Below are 26,620 nucleotides of genomic sequence, written 5' to 3' on the forward strand. Positions count from 1 at the left end.
CTATTCAAATCCACTCGGTGAACTACCAAATTAGCATTCTTTCAGTAAAGGAATCTGCTTGTTTAAACATGTGTCTTTAGAAAACAAGGAACAACACCATGAATCAGTACTTTTCAAAAATCTCACTACAGTTCTAAGGGAATTCTTTTGAAAAGGTGATTAATAATATTCACTAATATAGCTGGCAGAGTCCCTATTTAGAAGGTAAGGATCCACCAAAAATACATTTTCTATACAGGAGTGGGAGGAAGAATCATATGGTTAACTGGTTTTAATTTTGTTTGAATTATCATCCTATTATATAAAGATTATTCAGAAATCTAAACATTGGCTTCCTGAGAGTGCAGGCAATTCTGTTAAAGGATGGATGATCCAGCGCCCTCAGATAAGATCATCAAAGTCCTGGCCCCATTTGGGGACCTTGATAAAACTTCTCTGTCCAGCCGTGCTCCTTGTAACACACTACCTGTATCTGTAATAATAACATCTCCCATGTACTGAGAGACCACTAGGTGCTAGGCACTATGCTAGGCATTATGCTAGGCAGTACTGTACATATATCCAGGCTCTCATTTCATCCTCCCAGTAAGCCCTTTGAGATAAATATTCTTTTCCAACTTTATAGGTGAGGAAATTATGTTTGGAGGGTTGACTTTTTATTTTCAACCGTCATTTTAGTTTTATGATTTTGCAAAGTGTTTAATTTATATGGGAGACAGATTTACACGTGAGGTGGAAGGACTGGAGAACACATACAGTGACATGCACACAGGTACACTGGATTCCCCTACTGAAAATCAAGATGATGGATCTTCCTATTTTAATGATAGGGTTTCCTTTTCTAATATAGACCAGTTGCTTGTCTCTTAAACTTCCCAGCAAAAGGGAAACAAAAGTCAATCCTGAAAAAATGCCAGATACTCAGCTGAGTACGCATGATTTCAGGAGCCGAGGGCCGCAGCACAGCCAGCAGCTGCCTTGCCGTCGTGAGGTAGCCCAGCCGTTTTCTGAGGAAATATGCTCACTTCCAAAAAGATTGCAGGGAAACTTTACCCCAGAGAATTAGAGTGTCTGGCAAACGTTAGGTCCTCAACAAACGGTTGTCGATTCGGAAAAAATCAGAAGCTAAAAATTTCAAGTGTTGAAGTTGTTTGGGTATTGATTTACTCTCAAGTAAAACATCTCTGGCTTCTCAAAAAGTATCTTCAAAAACAAAATAAAACGAAATGAAGTAAAATACCTCAACTGCAGATCCTCATTAAACTTCTCCTTTCTACTGCGGCGTAGTTTTATTCCAGAAGAATATGCTATCCTTAGAGCCTATTTCTCCCCAGGGACAATGGGCAGTTGGGAACACCTTCCAAAGTCCACAATGGCCCCCCTTGAAACCACTATCTCAGACACATGGAAGAACACTGGACACACGCAAACCAAATGCTTGAGAAGAAAGGAAGAGATAAAAACTAGTGTGGAGTACAGGGAGGGCAGAGGGCAAAACGGAGAACTATAGAACAAAGGGCAGGGGTGGCTGATGGAGAATAAAAGGGGATCCAACTGAAGGGTTATTTCACCAAAAGTAAAGCCCAAGGAAGCTCCAACATCCTCATCTGCTTCCCAGTCCTCCCAATCTGCAATCTGGTTTTATGTAGAGTACACACATGGGTGCCATCCTCAAATGCAGGATACACACTGCAGACACTCAGATGCATTCACTGTCTGTGTGCATTTCTGCTAAGGTCTGTACATCTAATGGAACAAGGTAGCTGCTAATCCTAAGCCTAGAATATTGAAGAAGAGCATACCTGTAATTTTGTCTCTCACGAGTTTGCAGGATTCTATTTCACCAATGCTCCCAAAGAGACTCCTGAATTCCTCCTGGGTCATGTTCTGGGGTAAATAGTTGACTATGAGGTTGGTTTTGCTGTCATCTGTGGCTGCCCCTGTCTGCATGGGAGAAGGACAGTTTCTATTGTTGCTGGAGGGTCCATTGCTTGTATTGGATGTCGGGCCATTTGACACCTGTGGCTCCATGGTGCTAATTATCTAAATAAAAATAAAAATAATAAAATAAGCCTCCTGAAATCTTAAAGACACAAGTAAAGTCTTTTTCAAGATTTTGTTTTATTTTATGTTTTGAAAAGAAAGAGAACAAGATAAAGCAAGATGGAGCAAAAGAGACTGGGTTGTGAACACCGCCAATTTAGAAGCATGTTTTTCACCAAAATGTTAAACTCCCCTCGCTATTTTTAGGCCAGCCCATAGATTTTGAACACAGACTAGAATGCAGTGAGAACTCTCCCATTATTTTGTTAATGAAAAGCTAATTCCTGTTTTCATTACACAATCACTCTCAGAAATGTATACTTAAGCCACACCAAATTATAATTAAAATGTAAAGTAATAATCATGATTAAAATTATAGTTCCATTAAAGCTGAAAAACTAAATATAGAGGGTTATGCTCACAAGATCAAATACAGTACCTGTTTATTAACTATCTCACAAAGTAAAATGACATTAAATTAAGTGGGGCCGTTCCATATGGGAAGGGTTTAGATTTTCACTGATGCTTAAGCACTGATCAAACTTCAGATTTCATAAGCACATGCTGGGGAGCTACGAAGTCATCTAATGGTTTTTCTCCCTCGCCGCTCAGTGACTGTTTCTCCTGGACCTCTAATAAAAGAAAAAACATAAAGGAAGAGCTCTCTCTAGGCCTCTACCTTAGGTCCAGCACAGCCCGAGGCTATCCTCTCACACTATACTCAAAAAGTAAACAGTTTAAATTTAAATTAAATTTGGATTCAAATAGTTAATTAAACAAAGATTTCCACAAATGTGTGAATTGTTCCGGGCAGCATGCATGGGGAAAAAAGAGATGAATAAATCTCAGTCTCTACCCTCAAGGAGCTTAGAGTTTACTGAGGACACAGACTGGCAAATGGCTCCCAGGAGGACAGTGGGCATACAGTAGGGGAGGAATTAGCCCTTCTTCACAGGATGGGATTCAGGGAAAGTACTGAGAAGATGAAGCTGGAATACGTTCTACATGGAAAATGGATGTAAGCTCATGGAGCCTGGTTATGAAGAGGTCCTGTGTAGCATGACAAACACAGAGAATCACAAAACTGCAGAGCCAGAAGGCACTTAAGGAAATAAAATCTAGTTCAAAACTCTCATGTTTGAGATGAATTCCAGAAACATCCAGTGAATTCTGTCATCAATGGGAAACTGGAACAGAGTCTGGGCCTGCACCCAGGTTTCCTGGCCCCAGATGGAGCCCACTTTTCTGCTCTATCCCATCACCATCTCTTACTCGTCCTTCATGATAGGACTTCCATCGCCTCTGACCTTGATCAATTCTTTGGAAATGGAATCATGCTCTGCCATTCACCAGCTGTGTGACCTTGGGGAACGGAAAGAAACTCTAGAAGCCTTAATTTTTCTTATTTGAAAAATGGGAACAATGCCACCTGCCTTGCAAGGTGGTGACATGAGGTATAGAAAACACCTGAATAGTGGTGGGAATGTAATTCACCATCATTGATATTTATTAAAGCCACTCTACCAATCCTCTGACGTGACTTCTCTCACTGAGTTCTCACAAGAAGGCAATATTCTCTACATCTCATAGACGTGGAAATCAAGGTTTAGCAGACATCTGATAACTAGCAGCTTCCATTATTACCACCATTTGGCTGCTGAGAGAATTTTGGGGGGATAAGCACTTTCATATACATGTAGTAAAGCATGCAAACCTTACAAAGAGAACACAATTCACACCTGAGTAATCACCTTTCAGATCGTGATACAGAACATGACTAGCTTCCCAGAAGCCTTTCTTGTGTCCCTGCACACCACTCCCCAAAGGTAACTGACTTCTATTCCATAGATTAGTTTTATCTGCTTTTGAACTTTATATACATGGAATCACACAATATGTACTCTTTTATGTCTTTTCACACATTGTGTCTGGGTGTCATCCATGTCGTTAGATATAGTGGTAGGTTTTACTTGACTGCTGTAGAGAATTCCATTGTGAAATCATGAAAATATCACATTTTATTTACCTCTTCTGTTGGTAAACATTTCGGTTGTTTCTAGTTTTTAACTATTATAGATAATGCTGCTCTGAGCATTATGCACATGTCTGTTGGGAATATTCCTGGGAGTCTATTTTGGGGTCAGAGTATATGCATGTTCTGTGTAGTAGACACTGTCAGTATTTTTTATTTATTTATTTTTTAAGATTTTATTTATTTATTTGACAGAGAGAGACACAGCGAGAGAGGGAACACAAGCAGGGGGAGTGGGAAAGGGAGAAGCAGGCTTCCCGCCGAGCAGGGAGCCCGATGAGGGCCTCCATCCCAGGACCCTGGGATCATGACCTGAGCCGAAGGCAGACGCTTAACGACTGAGCCACCCAGGTGCCCCTGTCAGTATCTTTTTAAAATGGTGGCACCAACTTACACTCCCACCAGCTGAGTATCAAAGTCTCAGTTGCTGTACATCCTCATCAATACTCAGAGAATTTTTGGTTTTGTTTTGGTTTGGGTTTTTTTTTGCTTATTTTACACTGAAGCGTAAGTGATAAAGTAAAAAAGGAGTAAGTTCTTAGTCAAGGCAACAGCTGACTTAAGACTGTAGTTCTACCACTTATTAGCTATGTGATCTCAAGCAGGTCACTTCAATACTCAGCCTCAGTTTCCTCTTTGTGAACTGGAATAAAGCCTCACATGCAGGTTTATCTTAGAATGAATGCCTGGAGGCATTACGACTATTATTCTTCATCATGCCCTACGTAGGTGTTACTTTGATTGTTTTCTTTTCTGAATGATCACAAATGGGAAATGAAACCAAAAGGAAAAAAAAAAGAAGTCTCAAGAGGAGTCGGGGAATAAGGCAGACTGAGGAAGGCGAGGAGCTTCTAAGATTCTTTACCATCATGTAAGTAACTTAAGTGTCTCCGCTTACCACATTATCAGAACTTCTTAGATTCAGGTCAACTGTGAGATTCTGGAAGGCTGGTCCAGAAAGCAAGGAGAAAACAAAGGGTTTCTGAGAAGAATCTTAAATCAAGCTCTTCTCAGCACTGATAGAAGCTGTACCCAAACAAAGCCTATTCAGCTGCTCTGTCCAGGAAAACATGAGGGAGATGTGCCCAAGGGAGGCACATGCTAATGGAGATGATGTCGTAGAGCATCATCACACCTCCTGGCTGGGAGGCAGGTTTCTGCTCTGCCCAACTGTTGGGCATCCTGGGTGCGAGCAGTGTCTCCATTTGCTGTGTTGTCTTGCTGCTTCACTAAGTCAGGTGTCCAGGCAACAAACCCAAGGAGCACTGCCAACTTGATAAGGAACTTAAAAACAATTTATCCAGTTCAGGAGGCTGGGTTGGCAGAACCACAGGGCTACCCAACTGCTACCTTTTGACTTACTGGCAGACAAGCCAGTCCCACAATCTCAAGAACACATTCCCTGCTCTCCATCCTTCTTAAGGCTGCCCCACAAACACCTAGAAAATATCCTGCACTGAGGCAGCTTTTGGGACATTAATGATGGAGTATGAAGAAGAATGTAAATCATACCAAAGCGTGCTGAGATTTTATGGGACCACGACTATTAAAGGTCACCCGAGAGCCGGGTTCATCTTTCATTCACCGGACACTCGCCTCACAGACGTGTGTGGTGAAAGCCAGCACTAGTCCATGCGAACATCTCACAGGTCTCCCTGCTCCAGAGAAGCCTAGGAAGTACCAAGTGCGCAGCAAAGTAATTTCAGTTCCCCAACCAGCTTTCTGATCTCCTTACATCTTGTGTAGATTTCCTAAATTATGCTGGATGGAGTTGACCCCATCTGTAGGTCAGACAACCCTAATTAGGCCCAAACCTCTGAAAAGGATCCACGAGATGCAGTGTTTGGTACTGAGCTACTTCAACCGACCAAATCTATAAATTAGATCAAGTCATTCTTGGCTTATGGAAATGGAGCACTCTTTGCTCTGCACACACACTACACAGTTCTCGTTTGGTGTATTCAGAAAGAACTGATGAAAATACACACATGCACACAGAGTTTGCTCAATAGAAATGTACTAAAGCTGAGAAACACTTGTAAATGTGTTAATACACATCATGTAATAAGACCCCTCATTGGTCTTAATGATGCATCCCAGGATACAAGACAGGCTTAAAAAAAGAATCACAAATGTAAAATGTCAGAATGAAATCTGACACACAAGTGAATCACACAAGTGATATCTAAAGATATCAAACTCAAGAATATGAAACTATAATACTTTAAGGTTACATGATACATCTTAAAGAGAGGTCACCTGTAATCTCAATGTGGGAAACAAACCAGGGGTAAACATGTGTGTTAGCGGGAAGCATATCCTCCAATAAGCACAGAGGCTGGCTCAGCAAGATCAGAACACTTCCTTCTCCAGGCCTTTGATATTCTAACAGCACAATTTTCATTGCAAATAAATATATCAGTTACTCAAGTGTGCCTATGTACTTTCATGAAACCGTCTGTGTGGGTCACATGGCCAACTTTGTAGCTGACCAGGTTCCAAACTCCTGACTTGCCCTCCTTCCCTCTTCTGAATGGCAATTAAGAACAGAATTACAGTGAGCATCCAGGATAGAGCATTGAGGAGGTTCAGTTGACGTCAAACTCTAATGGTTGTACAAAGCACTGCATTAAATCTTTTATGTTTCTGTGATATATTTTAAGAAACATTATACAGGCAGAAAATTTCAGGGATAAACTATTAGAGCAGTGCACAATAACGTAGGCACTCACATCCTGTCATTGTAAATGTCAATGGTTTGAATGACTAATTACTCACACTCAACGCATTAACCTCACCCCTCCCACCATTTTTTTTTTTTTTCCAGCAAAATATACAACAAAAGCAAGAGGGAAGGCCTCACACATGCAGCTGCTGGATCACCACTCAGGGTCATATCTTTGTGGAGGGAGGGAAGAAGCAGAGGCTGGGTTCAGCCTCTTTCTCAGGCTGCTCCTGAAAAAACCATCCCTTCATAACATCTCCATCACCACAATCCTGGGTCCTTCCAGATAGTCTTAAATACCTGCTCAATCCCATCTCTTATTATTGTCCACCCAAGGCATCTGCTACACTATTTCCTGGACTTGTCAGATCAAATGCACATTAAAAAAACAAGGTTATTTCCACTCTGGCTAGATCTGGGAATGCTAGATGAACAGAGATAGAGCCCCAGAATGCCAAGCACTGTGTTGGGCCCTAGGGATAACGGAGACAACAAAGACAAAGAGCTGGCCCTTGCTGAACTGAGTTCACAATGTGGATGCATGACAGATATCAGAGAACATTAGGGACCACAGCGCCCAAAGCCATAATTTTAATGATGAGGAATCTAAGGACCAGAAAGGGGAAATGACTTACCCAGGGTGACATGGCTAGTTAGAGCAGGAAATGGGACTTGAGCCCATGTCTACACAAGAGTCCACAAGAGTACAGTGACAGGATACATGTGACAGTGCAGACATGGACATTTAGATGAGGGTTTACTTTTCCTTTTCTGGGAGGAGGCAGTGAGGGGTGGCCATATCATAAAAATGTACTTGAACAGACATGCGGAGATGGGTCTACCTCCATACCTTACTGAGTCTGGCACTTAACAGTTCACAAAGAATGGTGACCTGAACTCTGAGCTCCACAGCAGAGAGACCACATCTGTTTTGTTTATGATAGCATCTCCTGCAACAGGGCCTGATGATTGGTAGGTTCTGGATAAAGGACTACGGAATGAATGAAAGCCCTTGCATGCTCAGTAGTTCACTAGATCCCTCAAACAACCCTGTAAAGTACAAACCAAAATGGCATGAATGTCATCCCAATTTTACATATAACAAAAAAGGACAGAACACTTACTGAGTACCTATTATATGCCAGGCATACATTTAGATATTATTTCAAATATAGATTTTAAGAGGCATTCATTCAAGACAAGAGGCTGAATCTTTGGCTGACAAGGACCCCTTGGAGAACCTGTTGAATGCCTTTGCCTATTTGCACCAGAAAAATGCACACACACACACATTTTATGTACACTAATGGCAATCCTTCGTCTCCAGATTGAAATCCTCCAGTTGATTCTAAGAGCAATACAAAGTGCAAAACTTCCCTTCCTCCCCAAATCACCTTTTTATATTATTTCTTGTTTTCAGAATTCATTAATTCATTAACCAAACAAATATTGATTATTGAAGGGTCTACATGTCAGAGCAGAGAGTAAGAATGTCCTATGGCCAGAAGGCCCTTTAAGTGTACTAAGCAAGACCACTTAAAATTCTAAAAATGTACTTAAAGCCTCCTTTAATATTTCTTCCACCAGCTCATGAATTCCTCACAGCTCCCTCTGTCCCCCACTCTTGACAAGGCTTTCATTTGCTCAAATTTGGGGAGAGTCAGGCTAGAGTTAGAGCGCTGGTCTTCCTCCTCACATCTAAGGACTGTCACTGTCCCGGGCACCAGAGAAACACATCGGAGGTCGGCCGGCAGCCCCCTCGCCAATCCTGTCAGCCATACTGTGTGGCCCTGTTCCAATATTTTCCATAAAAATGGCAGTTCAATAATATACTGCACGGTCTTGCATTTACACATCTTAACCTACTTTACACTCTCAGGTTTTACTTTGTGAGACACATATAAGGTTCTGACTTTATGTTACAGGAACCTGTGCCGTTGTAGAACTCACTGCTGACATTCGTCATCCCCAACCCCAGGGCAGGGTCCTTGTGCCCCCATCACAGCCATCCTCAACTTCTGGTTTCCTGGCAGAGGGGTGGCCATGATGCTCGATTCAGGCAAAAGGATCAAGAGAAAAGAACCTAAGAAGATCACAGGAATATGATGCTTCTTTCCCAAACACTCTCCCCTCTACCTCCAGCACCCTCTAATTGTCAGCATCCCCAGAAATGAGAAAGAGGTTAATGGAGTGTACTGACTGCAAACATGTCTCAGGTGTGTACATCCAAGACACACACACGTATTTTATTCAATATTTTAATGAGTATTTAAAGGTGTTTTCTTTCACCATGTTGGAAGGACTTTTGGGAAAATTTATGTATAAAGGCTAACCCTTATGTAATAGAACAAGCGCTCCCGAGATCATGAAGAATAATGTTTACCAAGGGCAGTCACTGAATCGAACCATTAAAGAAATAGATTTAAATTATTCATGAGAACAAAAATAAAAGTCCTAATTCTCTTTGTAGGCATTTCCCACTTAACCCTTATAAAATCCTGACACGCAGTATGTTAGACCCTGGTTGGTGCAGCCCAGACTACTGCATCTCACCCGCCTTTCAAAAGCCTGAAAAACAAATCCCCAAAGTTAGAAAATTACACAGCAGGCTCTGTGTTCCTGAAGACAGATATTATTTTTAGGAATAATTCCTCACTTCTCTTCTTGCTCCTTGAAAGATGCTAAAAATGTCCTTACAACCCCCCAATTTCATATTTTTTAAAAGTTTTGTCCATCAGCTCATAAAATCCATACTCTCCCCTCCTTCTCTTCAAGAGGCTTTAATTCACTCAAGTCCCTTCAGATTAATGTTTTTTTCTAAATGCAATGCTTTCCTGGTTATGTTTCAACTGGGGAGGAGACACGTGTTATTAATGGGGCCCAGGAGCAGGGACTGAGATTGATGATCTGATCACTCTAGGAAAAGGGAACTTGGGAATATACCCAGCACCCCCCCACCGCCCTGGCTGCAACCAGATTACAGGTGATGACTCACAAAGGCCCCTGGAGCAGAAGAATCTGGCTGACGACTGCACTCATGTCCCTCAAAACCATTTGTACTAAGTTTCTGTAATTCTGCTGGAAGGTAACTAGAAAACTCTAGAAAAAATATTTAATTCCAACTGGGGAAAACATGCTGACAGTTTAATAGTACCTTTGGGTAGATGCACAAATAACCTGAAAGACCTATTTACTCTAGGAAGTTACGTGGTAATAAATTCTTGGCATATCCTTAAAACGAGTGTGTTCCATTCAACACAAGTTTATTGAATGCTATTACAGACCAAGGCATTGCTCTAGGAATCCAGAAAACAAAAATAATTTTGTCCCTGCCCTTAGAGGGTTCAAGTTAGGGGGATGGAAGAGGAGGGCAGGTAAACAAATAATTAACTAAAATCAATTGCATATCCCCCTTTCATTAAGCAGTTGCCTCCAGAACTTCTCTAATGACTCCCCCTCCTTACCAAAGAGCACATACATGAAATACACACAGACATGTCCTGATACTGAACGGACATGTCCTGCTTCCAGTCTAAATGCTTATGTCCTAGACTACTGACTTTGTAACAAGGAGGTAAGCTTGAGGCATTACTTCTTTGAAACAGCATCTTCTTCGCTGTAGAGGAATACCGGGCATGCCAAAAGTATCCTCAGTGGGGATCGGGTTTTTAAAAAATCAGCAGCCGCTGGAGAGAACAAGAGGCATTAATACTTAAAATAGCAAGGCCAGCATGGAAATGAAAAGCATAATCAAAATTTAATTTCTCTTAGGCATTATGCTCAAATTCACAGAAATCCGAGTTCTTAATCTTCCTTCCCAGATACATCACACACATTTCCCCTCCTAAAATGAATACTGGCCTCCTTTATATCCTGCAGTGTTTCTTTAGGGCTTCCGTTTGGGCCTAAAATGATTTCCGGTATGCCCATCCTGGGGCAGTCCTTGTCAAACCCCTGGGTATTTTGGTTTTAACAGACTTTTCCAGCAAATTCTCCAGAGCTGAGGGATGGCATGACCATCCAGTTCATCAGAAAGATGAGGAGACCCTTCTTTCACCACCCCCCGAGTCCCCAGTTTAGTCCTCTTTTCCAAAATGGCCGATAAAATAAAGATGATCCCAAACTTTTGATAAGATTTCTTTGTTAAAGACATATCTGAAAAGCACAAATGTTTTCATTTCAATATAAATGCAATTTTGTGGCCAAGCTCTTAGGCTTCCTGCAAAAATATTAAAACTAATAAAAAATCAATTGGAAAACAATTTCTTTCCTATCCAACCCTCTAAGCTCCCAAACTCTGAATGTTTAATGTGGACAAAATAACCAAAATGCCTCATGATAAGCTAAGGACACCTGCTGGGGTGGGAACCAGTCGTGATGGGAGATGTGTTACCTGCATCTTCCATACAAAGAACATTAATGAATCATTTGTAAAACTGCCTCCAGACTGATTAAGTTGAGCTTATCTTCTGAAGCATAACCAACAGGCAATGGCACAATTCATGTACACATAAATATTGTGTATTTATAAAATGCCTGGCTCCTGCCTCAGAGTGTGAGCAAACTCACCTAGCTCTAGCTGTACAAAGCAATGGGTTATTCTGTATCTGTATCATGATACAGATATCATGGGTCACATCTCTAAATTTGTCTTATGCACACTCAGATTAAATTCTTCAGAAATACAAATAAAATATTTTTTATTGTTAAAGTTTATATTTGTTTTCTTAACAAAGCTGGGTGGAGATGGGGAGGATAGTAAAGGGGAGTAGAGGGAGTTAGTGTCTAGAAAAATCTGCACAGGGCAACCTTCTCTTTGTTAAGAACTATATAATGCCACTCTTCTAATTGTGCAATTCAAAGGAGAGAAATTATTTGGGGGCATTTTGAAGCTAAAGATACTGAGTGAAATAAAACAGCTCTCAGTACTTCTATGCTTTGTGTACGTGGCCACGATAAATTAGACCCACGGACAATTCACACTAACCTCATGTTATAGCTACATGTTCATTACTGAAAAAATCCCGAACATCATTCTGATAGGGCAGTTTTAAATTTGAAAATTACTTTATCACACTTGAAATTTTATTTTTAATTTCTTCCTTCTCTGAATTTTTCTTCTCTTCTTTCTTCCTTTTGTTTCCTTTCTTCTTCTCCTTCTTCTTCTTCTTCTTCTTCTTCTTTAATAAGAAGGATACATTAGAAAAAAGGACTTTTTGATCTAATAGGAGAATGTTATCCCTCAACTACCTCAGTGAGGCATTTGGGACTACCACTCATCCCCGACACCCTCTGGGAAGGCAGATGGGTATGAGTAAAACTGGACTCTATCATATCAGTTTTGGTGAGAATGCAGACCTGGGCTGGGAGAAGTGTATCTTTGAGTTATTTGCGGACACCTTGTTTACAGAGAACATAGAAATTCAAGGTTTGCAACTGGCAAGCTTTAAGGTGCTGTGAAATAGTCTCTCTCATCATCATTGGTAGAAATATAATTTAACACAATCTTTCTGAACCTTATGTTCAGATTCTTGGACCCAAAGATCCATTCTGAAGCTCAGACAAGAATCCAGAATTCTAAAGACCAAAAGTATGCACAATAAGATACATTATTAAAAGTGTATCTAAAAGAGTGAAAACATAGAAACAACCTAAGTGTCCAACAAGGGGGAATGACTAAGTAAGTTATTGTATAGTTTTATGATCCAGTATTTCGCAGCTGTTAAAATGATGTGTATAATGGGTTTTATAGCATGAGAAAATGTGTGATAAATGTAGAAAAAAGTGAAGTAAAAAAATGATTATCTTGATTATATAAACATGCACAATGTAGGAGGGAAAAATAAAAAGGCTAACAATAAAGTGTGGGATTATACTTATCTCTATCTTTATTTCCCAAGTTTTTTGTTTTAAAGTGAAAATACAGCACTTTTATAAACTGAAAGGAAGTTATTTCTAAAAATGAAAGAAAGGGGCACCTGGGTGGCTCAGTTGGTTAAGCGGCTGCCTTTGGCTCAGGTCATGATCCCAGGGTCCTGGGATCGAGCCCCGCATCGGGCTCCCTGCTCAGCAGAGAGCCTGCTTCTCCCTTTCCCTCTGCCTGCCGCTCTGCCTACTTGTGCTCTCTATCTCTCTGTCAAATAAATAAATAAAAAATATCTTTAAAAAATAAATAAAATAAAAATGAAAGAAAATGCCAAATCCTTCAAACCATTTGTAGTCACAGTATTAAAAATGATTCCATCTCCTTCCCAGAACCATCCTTCAGGATCTCTCCCTGGCCACACTCTGTTCCTACATTAGAGGACACATAGGAGCCCAAATGAATAAAAAACACATTTCTTGAAATGGACTGTGATTCTGTCTCTCCTTCACCTAAATCACTGTGTATTAGCAAGGTTACAATCTAAGTCCGCCTTATCGCCTGGCAGCAACCTTCAGGAGGACAGCAAGGAGAGAAGATGATTTATAAGAAAACCGTTCCCTGGATCAGGGAGTGAAAAGTACTGATCCGTTCTAAAAGCTCCTGCTGACAAACTCTGATATTATGAACATTCTGCACTTGGACAAAAGCTCCCACTTTTCTTAATTACATGGTTTGAGCAGGAGCCTGCTTTTAGGATCTGCCCAATCACACAACAGCCATTTATTTTCCCAACTGCAGCTGCCAAAATTTCCCTGATCTCTGTTCTGTGCTCCGTCTTCAAGGACATCTTATGAATGTATGACACTAGCAAGCATCATTCCACGCCATGCTTCTTAAGCTTCTCCCTCTCTCTTTCTTGACTATGGAGATCTTCCTAATACATATTTATTAAAAATCTCATGAACGAGAAGCAATGTGGAGAGGCAAAAAAAAAAACAAAACCCAAATACCACATATCAGGATATTTGTCTACTTTAAGACAAATACTTTGTTATGATAACGAATCACTAACATTCTTTGTCCTCTGTATGATGGGTTTGCTTTAGTTTTATGGACTCTGCATCTTGTAATTCACTGGGTCTCCTCTTTGTAATATTGCTAGGAAAACGAGTGGCAAATCTGTAGCCCTCTGTGTTTAAAGAAAGAGCATAGAATCTCGCTGCAAACTTTTAATTCTTTTTAAACACAAACTTTACCTCTGAATTTATCTTATTTTTTTCTTTTAATTTTCCTGCACCTCAATTTTCTCATTGTTTACATTTTAAAAAACAAAAATAGATGTATTTTTATGATTTGCCTTATGACAACAGAGAAGTTTGGATTAGAACAAAGAATAAATAAGTTAATAGTTATGTCTTCACAAATAATCTTTTGCGTTTCAAGATAATGCTTTTGAAATCTCACTAATTCATACTAATTGGGCATGAGTAAAATTGGCATTTAAAAAATTCAGAAATGGTAAGACAGAAATGGTAAGGTTTCAAAATTATTACCTTTATACTAAAATTCAAACTGCATGATATGTAATTCTCAGATAAGACCCTTTTAGGACTAATTTAATAAGTCCCTAAGAATAATTCTAATAGATACATGTATACATTCAGGTACTGAAACGAGTATGTTGTGTTGTGGTGAGCTCTGTGTGTTGTATAAGAGTGATGAATCACAGACCTGCATCCCTGAAACAAATAATACATTATATGTTAATAGTAATAATAAAAAAAAGAGTTTACTTCTTTGCATCAGGTAACCATGTCCTTTAAAATCACAGATACAAAGTAAATTTGCTTGGCAAACTCCTCCAAATCTTGATATAGTCTTTTTATCCCAGAAATTTATCTTTAAAAAAGTGAAAGGCTAACAAATATTCAGAATCAGCTGTTGTCAAATTAGGGCAAACAAATTTTTTTTTTAGTTACAGGCATATTTTAAAGCAAGTCACAATTTAATAATGACAGTACTGTCCTCCATTTGAACAGCTCCTCCCCACAACTGAAGTTCGTTCTTAAAAGAAGAGGAAAGGCAGTACAAAGGACAAAAGTCAAGCTGTGAATTGTATAAGACTGATGAATCACAGACCTGTACCCCTGAAACATTATATGTTAAAAAAAAAAAAAAAGTCAAGCTAACTTCCTTAACATTAATGAGTTCCTTCAATGGGCCACAAGCCATTATGATAAATGCCTGAGATACAGGAGACAAAAGGGGTTCCTGCCTGCAAGAAAGTAAATAAATCAATAAATAAGTAATTACTCTATAATGTCATAAATGTGGTAATGGAGAAGTATATACAAAGTGCTCAGCAAAGTCCCTGCCAGGAACATGGCAAAGGCCCAATAAACGAAGATCCTGTGATAACACTGATTAAAAAGTGCTTTGGGTTACACGGGAAAAGGTTTAGGCAAGCAATTACCATTAACTCTTTCCAATACTACCCCACTTAGCACATAATAAATGGTGATAGATGTCATCAGGTACATTACTTCACTTAATTCTCCCACAACTTTCCAAAGTAGGTAACTGTCATTCCCCCCACTTACAGTTGGGGAAACCAAGGCTTGAAAAACTGAAGTCACGCTACACAGAATGAAGAAGTGAGGCCTGGGGCAGGCAGTATCCGTTCTCACTCAGCCAGAACCACAATTTGAACTCAAGTGTGAAACCAAACTCTGTGCCCTTTCTGAAACCACCAAGTCGGAGGAAAGAGTTCCTATCACCATAAAATGCAAACCAGTAGTCTTGGAGAAAGGAAATGATATAATCTGATTAAAACCATTCTGGGCTATGTATCTGCTATCAGTCACCAAAACTGCCAAATAAATGGCTGTTATAGGAAAGATTGTGATTCAAAATTCTACATGGTGCCATGACAAGAGCATGAAGTTTAGAGTTTGGGTTTGAAAGTGGCTCCAGCCTTGACCTTGGTTAAGACACAAGATTCTCGGAGGTGCAATTTAATTTACTCATCTGAAAAATACACACAATTCTATCTGCCTTGCAGGGTTGCTGTGAAGATGAAAAATAACAATTTTTTAAAAGATTTTATTTATTTATTTGACAGAGAGAGACAGCGAGAGAGGGAACACAAGCAGGGGGAGTGGGAGTGGGAGAAGCAGGCTTCCTGTGGAGCAGGGAGCCCGATATGGGGCTCAATCCCAGGACCTTGGGATCATGACCTGAGCTGAAGGGAGACGCTTAATGACTGAGCCACCCAGACGCCTTGAAAAATAACACATTTAAGGCACCTGGCTCAGACCTGGGCACATAGTAAGGGCTCAATACATGTTCATTCCCCTTATCAAAAATGTTAACATTCTGAAAATATATTCCCATTAAAATGAGGTGGCAAAGTCGACTAAGAGCTGGTAACATTTATCCTTGGAATTTAATTTCTGAAATGGAAAAGAACACTTAAAAATGTTACTACTCATCACCTGTGTCAATAGCTATTTCCTTCATCTTCAAAATGTTTCACAAACATTAACTAATAAGTTCTCACAATAATACCAGCCAGGAAAATACAGAGCAAAGGGGAAGGGATTAAGTGAACTTTAAAAAGTGAATAATGAAAGCACCATTTTTAACACTTACAAACATAATTTCTGGTACACTTTGCCTTTTTAAAAAACCCTCTACTGTGAATGGCTTAAAGTTAGATACTTCAAATATAGTAAGTGCAGTCATTCAGGTTTCTGATTTCCCAAGAGGGAAATCCTCTTGTTTTCATAGGAAATTTTGGGAAATTGCCACAGTGGGCTCTGGGTATGGATAGCAGAGGGCATTTCTGGCTTTCCACATGGACCTGCTCGGGGTGGAGCAGGTTCATGACCCTGGTCCACCCTCCACTTGGACTGCTCCATCCTTCCTGTGGACCCCAAGAAGCAGATACATTGACCAAATGCACTTCAAGAGGATTTTCCAGGGCACGGTTAGAAAGGTGTGGTGGGAAGTGCAGAGAAAACACAGAAAGTGTTATCTCCCCGCTGAAGCGAGATGAACCCTTACAAAGCCACTGGAAAGAAGCCTTTCAATCACATGCTTGACTCAGGGGATTTTGTGAGCACATTCACACCCAACACCCCATTCCATCTTCATGAAGACCCTGAGGGATGAGTGGGATTTGCCCCCTTCCCCTATCATTTGCATTTTATAGGTGAGCAGACCAAGGGTCAAGGAGCAAACAGAAAGTAGAGTGACTAGCCCTGGTTCATAAGGTGCAGAGCTGGGATCTGAACCAAGGTCTTTCTGTCACTGACTCTCATCTTCCTCCTTAACCCACCACAGCCTCCATAAACCCTGGAGAGCACACTCCTGGCAACATCCTTCTGCCGCCAGCAATGGCAAAGTAGTACACGCTGTGGTCTCTCCTGTGCCACACTGTGCACCAGCACTCCTGTCCTGGAAAGTTCTCCTCTCCCACCATCAGGCCTAACAAGCTTTTCCCCAGCTCCCATGTCTATCCTTTGCATATGCTTCCCCCCCAGACATTTACCACACAGCCCGAGACTCTCCATCTTCCTGTCTCTGTCACTGGACTGTGAGCATCTTGAGGACAGGGGCTGTGTTTGATTCATCTATAATCCCAGGGACCAGTGCAGAGCTCTGGGCTTTGTTGGTAGAAAAAATGAATAAACGGATGGCTCTCTAGGTGCTCTCCTGCTCTCCAGGAGCAAGGAGAGCTAAATCTGCTCTCCTTGCTCTATTTCCCACCACTCTGCTCTCATCATAAATCTCTCTCATATCTCTCTCACTTCTTCAAAAGCAATTTAAAAATAGGAGCACTTTTATCTTTTAAAGCTATATTGCCCTTATCACTCTTGTTTTCAACTTCTTTCAAACTCTCCCCAAAGACTGTGTTTTTAAGGCCGTTTTCATAGCCTCTGTTTCTTTACCCCCACATTCCTTCCAACTCAGATGGCCTCTGCTTCAGGCCTAAACTCCCATTTCATTTTCACTCTGGGTCTGAATCTGGCTAAAATCTAGAGGTCAAGAGTCCCACAGAACATTTCCACCTTTGAGAGTCCCTACAAGTCACACAAGCCAAACTCAAAGACCATGGGGACTCAATACTTTGCTGCAACAACTATCAGAGCTCGGAATGCCCTGCACGGTATTTTTTGTAAACAAATGAGTAAATAAACTATCATGCAATTACTTCTGCTTCCATTCAATTCAAATCAGTTTAAGCATGGTCTCCAATATCTATTGCAGAGTGTAATGATTAGGAACACAGGCACCACAGCCTGAATGCGTAGGTTCAAATCCCTGTTCCCCTGTGAGATTTTGGGCATGTTACTTAACAATTCTGTGTCTAAGTTTTCTCAGTGTTGATAGTGTTCATAGGAATGTGGCAAGGATTAAATGTATTATTATAGTTCGATAACTGAGTTCCATGGCATTTGATCCCTGCCCTCTAGGAATTTAGTTCTGGAAGGGGAGGTGGGGCAGCAGTAGACACATCTATGAACAAAGTTCCAAACTGCAACAAGGCAAGTGCCCTACTCTGAATGCCTTCTGTGTTATGTACGTCTCCTCCATGTCTTTATATATAGGTTTCCTCTCCCCGCCCCAAAATGCTTCTTCCACCACCATCTAAATAACCTGGCCATTTTGCAAAGTTCAGTTGAAGCCTGCCTCCCTGACCCACATGGCCTAGGCACCTCTTCTCTCTCCTTCGTCGTGGCACTCACCACTCCACATTCAGTCACAGTTTATCTGCCTGTCTCCCCACTGACTGGGAGCTCCTTGAGAACAGGGCCTGAATTTTCATTGACTTCTTGCTCCAGGCATGCAGTATACAGGAAGAATTTGACCAAAGTCCGCTGATTGAATCAGTGATCAGAGGCAGGTGCTGGTTGCTAAGAGAGTTTAGGGGGAAAGAAGGGGAACATTGCAGGAGACTTCCTTTTTCCCAGCCCACCAGGCTCTGCAGTGTGCTGAGAAAACCATAAGAGAAATGTGTGATTCTCTATTTTTAAATCCTTTTCTTAAGCCTTTTCTTCACTCTACCTGCACTGTTTATTTTATTTTTATTTTTTTAAAGATTTATTTATTTATTTGAGAGAGCGAGAATGAGAGAGAGTACATGAGAGGGGGTTGGGTCAGAGGGAGAAGCAGGCTCCTTGCTGAGCAGCTCGATCCCGGAACTCCGGGATCATGACCTGAGCCGAAGGCAGTCGCTTAACCAACTGAGCCACCCAGGCGCCCTGCACTATGTATTTTAGATGAGTGCAGGCATCAAGATTAAAACAAATGTGAACTAGTGGCCAAGGGTGGGGCAAATAAATTTTGGGAGAATCACAATCCTAACATGTCACTAAACAAAAGAGGAAGAAAATATTTAGGGCTTCATCCAGGGCTGTGCACAAAAGGTGCATTGCCAAATGTTCAGTTATTCTTCTACTCTCAAAAGTGTTTGATGAAGAGTTTTGCCTTCTTTTTTTTTTTTAAGTAATTTAAATCCACACATTGCAAATGAAAACAAAAGAGCTTCGGCACAAGAATAAACTATATCTCAGGGCGCCTGGGTGGCTCAGTCATTAAGCGTCTGCCTTCAGCTCAGGTCATGATCCCAGTGTCCTGGGATCGAGCCCCGCATCGAGCTCCCTGCTTGGCGGGAAGCCTGCTTCTCCCTCTCCCACTCCGCCTGCTTGTGTTCTCTCTCTTGCTGTCTCTCTCTGTCAAATAAATAAATAAAATCTTAAAAAAAAAGAATTATCTCTCTTTTAATCTTAAGATTTCAATCTAATTTTATGCAATAGTATACACAATGGAGAGAGGAGATAAAAATACATAAAATATACATATTTATATTTTAAAACTAATGCTTTCTAGTTGCTCATACAGGAGCATCAAGTAGGCTTATTTACAATTCCAGTTAATACAGGAGTCTTGGCCTGAATACTTTTGACCTATGAAGATACAAATTCAAAAGTGAGCACTTGAACTTAAAACTAGAAAGTAGCAGACTCAAGAACTGAACTCAGGATCTCACATGCCAGTGCTCTTTTACCAAGCTCTTTTATCTTCCTCTGGCATCCATGATCCTTTCTGGGATGATATAGCCTCAGTTTTGAGGTTATCTGTTCTCCTTTTTGAAGGTTATGAAATGGGAAATAGCTTACATATTTTATTCTAAATCTTCTCTCCTTATGAGTCCTGCAAAAAAATGACCAGTATCTAAAATATACACCCTAGGGGGACTGAACTATTTTTTAAAATATTCCTTTATTAAATGCCTACTATGTGCCAGGTTCCGAACCAGGCTCTTTACATATGCTAACAATCCTTTCACAAAATGGGAGACAGAACATGGACTCTGGAATCAAACAGACTAGGCTTGGAATTCCAAGTCTGACACTCCCTAGCCATATGACCTTGTGCAAGTTATGAAAACCACGTGGTGCTCTTTCTTCAAAACGGGAACACAAACACCTGCTTCCTAGAGTTGTGAGGTTCAATGAGATAACCTAAGTCTGTTCTTCCCGTAAAGCCTGACAGATACACTATAAAAGGTCCTTATTATTGTGATGTATCATTGTTAACTGTATGGTAGAGACCAAGTGACATAAAGGGGTCTGAAAAAAAGAATTACTGAGAAAGTGCAGGTGAGTCATGGTAGTCAGGAAGTTTCATGTAAATATACTCAAGATCTTCAACCCAAAGTTACAGAACTGTGGTTGGTGAGCAACCATAGTGTCAAAACCAGTCTTCATGACAAGAGGTCTTTGGGTCCAACATCTCTCTCACAGGCTAGAGGTAACAGGGCACCTGATGGCAACCCCTAAATGAACAATCTAACCAACATCCAACTCTATCATTCAGTTAACAATTCATTACTGAGCACCTGCTAGGGGCCAGGCACAGAGAGGAGCCTAGTCCTGACTGCTGACATGGTGGTGAGATGGACAAATCAACAAGTGATAACGTGGGGGGGGGGGCGGGGGGGAAGACCAATGGAAGGAAGGACGCTGGCAGTGCTCATAGACGAGGCCCTAACCCAGCATGAGTCAGGGACGCTTTCCTAAGTGGAAAGTCACCTCCTAGTTGTCTCTTAAAGCCAGGTGAAGAAGACAGAAGGATGTTTGAGACCAAGGGATCTGTTTGAGCATAGGGACGGACGGAACAGCATGGCAAAGTTCCACAGTGGAGAATGAATGGAAGGTGGAGAGCTGCAGGATGGGGGCCTGAAAAGGAGGTTGGGGGCCGGGCCACAGAAGGTCTCCTGGGCGTTGTGAAGGTGCCTGGGCTTGATCCTGAGCCACAAATCTATTAAGTAGCTATCTCTGAGATCACATCTCAACTGTGTGCCTGTAGTAAATACACTGGTTCCCCACAAAATACAAACAAAACAGCACTGAGAAAAAGAAAGAATACATTATTTTTTTAGGCTCACCATCAAATTTTCTTTGGGGCCTCACTTTCTTCCTGAATAGGTCACAGGCATTTTTAGCACTAGTGTAGTTTATCACCACCTGGTGATACTGTTCCCCTTTTGTACTCTAAAGTCATTCTCTGTTCAGCAAACGTTACTCTCCCTTTCCCAGCACAGCACTTTGAACAACTTGGTAAATATTTGCTGAACGGGTCTGGATTCATTGAGTGACAAGTATATAGGGTAACCCTGATCAACGGGTAAGGCAGGGGTCCAAGGGTAGTAGAAGATAAAAAGAAGACTATCATGGCACCCTTATCCTCAATAAACTTGAACTTCCAATGATGCAAATGAGACATGCATGACAATATTATATACACCCCAAAGCAGACTGCAAGGGGTGCATTCTGTCAATAATGGGCTTTGCAGGTGGTGGGGCTGAATCAATCCCACCCTCACGGCAGTTTCACCAGACACTCAGCTCCCTGAGGGCAGGGGGCTATGTCCCCCTTATACTAAATCCTCAGACACCACTAAATAGTAAGTGCTTAGCAAGGCTTTATTAAATGGATCTATTTAATCTTCACAACAACCCTAAGAAGTAGAAATCATTTTACAAATGTGGAAATGGAGGCTCACAGAGGTAATGTGACTTGCTTGAGGTTATGAAGTTAGTATAGTAAAAATAGCAATAACATCAATAATAATTACTATTTTTCATTCTAAGGAAGGCTGCCCTCTATTTATCATTCTCTAAATGTTTCTGCCACAGGATTCTCTTTTCATACTAAGATGGAAAATGTTCTCTCTGCCTGAATGAAACTTGGAGTTCATAATTTGAGTTCTTGAGCTCTGGTTGGCTTTTTGCTGCTGCCAGTTTCAGAAGTTCCAAAGGGCACTGAATGGTTTTAGGGCAGATGGATCCGCCACTTTCCAGGTAAGGATATTCTTCAGCACAAAGGTTCCCCAATACTCAGCCACTCCCTTCCAAATCACCAGGTGAGAATTCATCCAATTTCAATTCAATTCAATAAATCTTTATTGAATACCTAAACTATGTGGCAGGTACTTTTCACACTACTTCCAGAACTACTTAGTATGAAAGTCTTTGGGCCTGTCCTCTTGTGATTAAATCACATCTCACCCACTTTCATGCACAGTAAACCCTCAAGGGCAGAGACCAACTGACCCACCAATCTCTGTAAAGAAGTACAGTGCTAACACAGAGTAGGCATCTTAGTACATTTTCACAGAACTGAATAAATCTTTGGCATTTTGTTCTAGAACTAGACACACCTGGGTTTAAATCAAATCTGGCCCAATTGCTGTGTAACCTTAATTTACCTTTCAAAATCTCAGTTCATCCATAAAACAGGAAAATTAACAATTTACCTTTTAAGGTTGTTTTAGGGATTAAAAGAAATGGTATGTAAGGCACAGTGCCTGACTCATAGTAAGAGCTCAAGAAATGAAAGCTATAATCTCATTATTTCTAGTCTCACCTCCAGATCACCTCCACTACTTATTACTATCATTATTATTATTATTACTATCATTATTATTATTATTACTTTGAAGGTTCAGCTAGGTAGCATGACCAAGGTATGAGATTTGCTAGTTAATGAATACTCTGATTAATAGAGAGTCCCAAGATATACCATGCAGATATCATTAACTTTCAAAGATTTAAGATACATTTTCCACATTAAATCTAAAATAATCAGATGCCATCCTTTGTTTAATAATTTGGAAGATACTAGAGATCTTGCATTGCATAGCACTGAAGAAAAAAAAAGGTGGCTGGTTTTCTTTTGGACAATGCAGAGCTCACTATCAACTAGAACAGTGTTTTTCAAAATTTACTGAACAAAGCAAAAAAGTAAGAAATATATTGAACACACAGCAACTTCACGTCACAAGTCAAAACATAGGTAACTGAACCAAAAATTTCATGAAATAATACTTACCCTTACTAAGCACTAGCCACTGATTTTTTTCTTTTCTATTTCACTTTTTTTTAGTTTATGTAAAAATTTATTTGACCAAAATGTAGAAAAAGTGATACTATTACATATGATACAGTTGCAAGAACCTAAATGAAAAGTGTGGGTTTTATTCAATTGCACAATTTGCTAGTGTACCTTCTGGGTATGAGATGCTTAATAAAGAGGAGTGAGGGGCAGAGGATTTAGATAAGCCAGAGATAGGGTGATTCTCTCAGAATTTTAAACTTGAGTTGGCCCCCCACACTGCTGGTGAATGTGGAGTGTTTCAGCTCTGAGATGATAACCAAGAAAGCAGAAATACAACAAAGTCAAAATGCCTATTTCACTTATTGTTTTAATTCTTTTTTAAATTCTGGTTAAGACGCAGTAAAATAATTGTAGGCAAAACTAGAACCTAGTAATTGACTAGTATTGTTATTCTATTTTACTCATATTTACTAAAGTTTACTAATATTGTTATTGGGGTGTATCTAGGATACGGTTTAACTGATCCTCTCATCAAGATATGAAGTTGTATTAATTCTCTTTTGCATATTAAGAACCTGAAACTCAGCCAGGTTAGGTGACTTGGACGAATAAACTAAACGACAGAGCCCAAACTCACAAGTCTTATAACTCTGTAGTTCAGACTCTTTAAAAAATTATAACTCAATCCCATAAACATTTATTGAGTACTTACTGTGTGCCCATATTGAAATAAGAGAGGATTTGACAAGCTCTCTGCCCTCCAGGGCTCACAGACTACCCGGGAAGACAAGTACGCCTTGGTACATGGAAGTGTGAGGTGGGTACTTCTCTATTCTGGAGGAAATAAGCTGATTCCCAACTACCACCCTCCTTTCTCTGGCCACACATTTTCCCACGACATGAGCACTGGTACCTGCTGGTGAGAGATGCAGTGTGCTCCTCTAATGGCACTTCTTTACAATCTGAAATAAAGTTGCTATTTTTCCTCCTAGTGCTTTTTGACACTGTAACCCCAGTCGCACCAGTGAGCATCGTTGTCGTCATCATCATCATCATCATCATCACATCACACTCTGATCAGAAGAGTGCTTTAATGCCAATTCTTTCTAAATAACCAATGTCTAATTCAGTAGTATCTTTAGGGTGACTTCAACTTCTGAGAAATCATGACCCGATAAAGGCAAGTCTTGACCCTGCAAAACAATCAGGAAACCATAATCCTCTGATCTAAGACATTCCATAGTACTGATTCAAATAAAGTTAAAACCAAGTCAAAACACCTTACCCTTCCTAAACGATAGCTTTTACCTATCCCTAGCTTTATCTTTACACATCTCATGCTGCGTTTACCCCAGACTACTTACCATTCCTTAAGCAAGTGCCCATCTCTGCACCTTTCCTTATGGTCTTCCTTCCACACAGAATGCCCCCTCTTCCTAATTTCTCTGCCTATCCATCTTTCCTGGCTCCACCCAAATGGCATTTCCTCCATGAAGGCTGTCTCCTTCCCCCAACAACAATGAATGTCTTCTCTTCTGTATATTGTACCTCCTCTGCTGAGACACTTTTCACATTCTGCCTGTCACTGTCCTTACCCACTATATCAGAGTATGTTTTAAATACTGACATTCCAGGAGGCACCTAGAATGTGGTTTATATGCACAGACATGCAATTGTATTTGCTGAATCCACACTGAAAAACTTGATCTAGAAAGGAATTGCTTTTTTTGTTTTGTTTTTGTTTTTTTCCCCTGGAGAAGTAAACTTTGGCTAGGTTGGATGTATTCCTAAACACTCTGGAGCTAAGACTTCTGCTATTGTTAAACATGTATGCTAAGGCAGGTGGCTGAACTTTATTTTCTATAAAAAGGGGTTAATAACACCTGCCCTAACTGCATTAAGGAGATCAACCTGACACCATAGGGCAAAAATTATACGATGTTAAGTGAATATGAGAAATGATCTCCCTAGTCACAGATCCATTACAGAAGAATTGTGCTGGGAATAGCTGGAGTTCTAGAAACACAAACTTGCTCCTCTGTTCTTAGAAAAATGACACGACGATAGTTCAGGAAGAGTACTGTTATGATTATAGCAACTGCAAGCCCATGTCTCCAAAATTCACCAACTAGAGACCTGCTTAAGAGTTTTTACTAAAGCTCTTCTAAGCTAAAATTCTTTTCTTCTCGCTGATAACCTTAAGCCAGAGGTGTAAAGCAAGAAGGAATTGAGACTCAAGTACTGGCTTAAATAGGGGTCAACTTTTTAATAATACGAACATGTTTCTAGCAAGGAGGTCCTAAGAATATCCACCTGCCCCTCCCCTGCCCAGTTATTTGCTCAAATGGCTCACCCAATCATCTCTTTTTGATCTTTCATTAATAAGTGTGAGATTTTTCTAGGCTAAACTCTGCACAAACATCTTCTACCCCTCTCCACATTCGAGCCCCTTTCTTCAACTGGCGTATTTCTGCCCATACAAAACACATTGCAAAAATCAACCAAATTCTTCCAGAGAGCTTTTGTATGACACACAAGGCTGCTTACAAAATCCTTAGAAGAACTTTGGGGAAGCCTTGAAATAGATACACATGGAAAGAGAAAAATTCTATTGTCTGTTTCACAGTAAAGGGTTTTTTTTTTTTTAACAAAAGCATAGGGCCTGCAAAATGGTGCTTGGGGGATCCGATCAATTTATAATCCTTCCCCTTATTTTAAGGCTTAAATTGAAGGAAAGAAAATGGCTCCCTTTCACATCCCTCCCATGATTATATAAAGTGGAATCCAAAATCCATAACATTAAAATACTGTTCCAAGGAGGTTATGTTTTCAGTTTCAGTCCCGAACCCCTTCAGGTACTACTTGTATCGTTTTTTCGTCCTCACTGGTGACAGCAACAGGTCCTGATTTAGAATAGCTTGTGAATTTTATTTAACATGCCTGTTTATTCCCTCTTTCAGAACCTTGGGGAAAAGGCACAAAATTAGGCTCAGCCTAACACCGGTCCTGACACCCCCCATTACCCCTTCCCAAGTGCATGTGATCAACAGCTACATCAGGCCTTTACGGTGACTCTGGTCCTGTCTCTTTCTTTCCTGCAAACGGGAGGGTCATAAATTGGGGGCCAGCATTCTGCTCACATCTCCCACACCTCTTCAGTCAATGTGATCGCTTCTAGAGCTGTTTGCACTGCCAAAGCCATCCATCATCCTGCCTCACCAAGCAGGAGAAAGAAAACTGATGGCAAGTTAGAAAAATCTCATTAAGCCACTTTTTGCCTCAACCTCTTCACCACTCCTTAAAAAACAGAACTTCAAAATTCAGTCTGTTGGGGAAATAAGAGGGATAGAAGAAAAAAGCTGATGTGGTGAAGAGGAAAAAAAATAGCTCCAAAGTAAGCTGGTTTCTGGGCCAAAGTCAAATAACTCACGGGTTATAATAATATATTTTAGACAGCAAAGATGAGACCATATTCATTAGCTTAACCTGATTTTTTTCTGTTTGACTTCTGAAATTCCTAACAGACTCTTTTATGAAATTAAAAAAA

At 40.5% G+C, this 26,620-nt stretch overlaps 1 protein-coding gene across 3 annotated transcripts in view; it reads right to left on the reverse strand.

Annotated features, from left to right (window-relative positions):
* The window catches only part of ELAVL4 (ELAV like RNA binding protein 4), an 84,839-nt gene that overhangs the window by 46,591 nt on the left and 11,628 nt on the right, over positions 1-26,620 (reverse strand). For all 3 annotated transcript variants that reach the window (XM_028106863.1, XM_028106864.2, XM_028106865.1), the window contains one exon: positions 1,803-2,043. In XM_028106863.1, the coding sequence (XP_027962664.1) occupies positions 1,803-2,043 (241 nt within the window). Of the gene's footprint in view, positions 1-1,802; positions 2,044-26,620 lie in introns of those variants that run through there.

Source organism: Eumetopias jubatus, unplaced genomic scaffold (assembly GCF_037043125.1).
Source record: "Eumetopias jubatus isolate StellerSeaLion01/CBP00866 unplaced genomic scaffold, mEumJub1_p1.0 scaffold_4, whole genome shotgun sequence".
Lineage (NCBI taxonomy): Eukaryota > Metazoa > Chordata > Mammalia > Carnivora > Otariidae > Eumetopias > Eumetopias jubatus.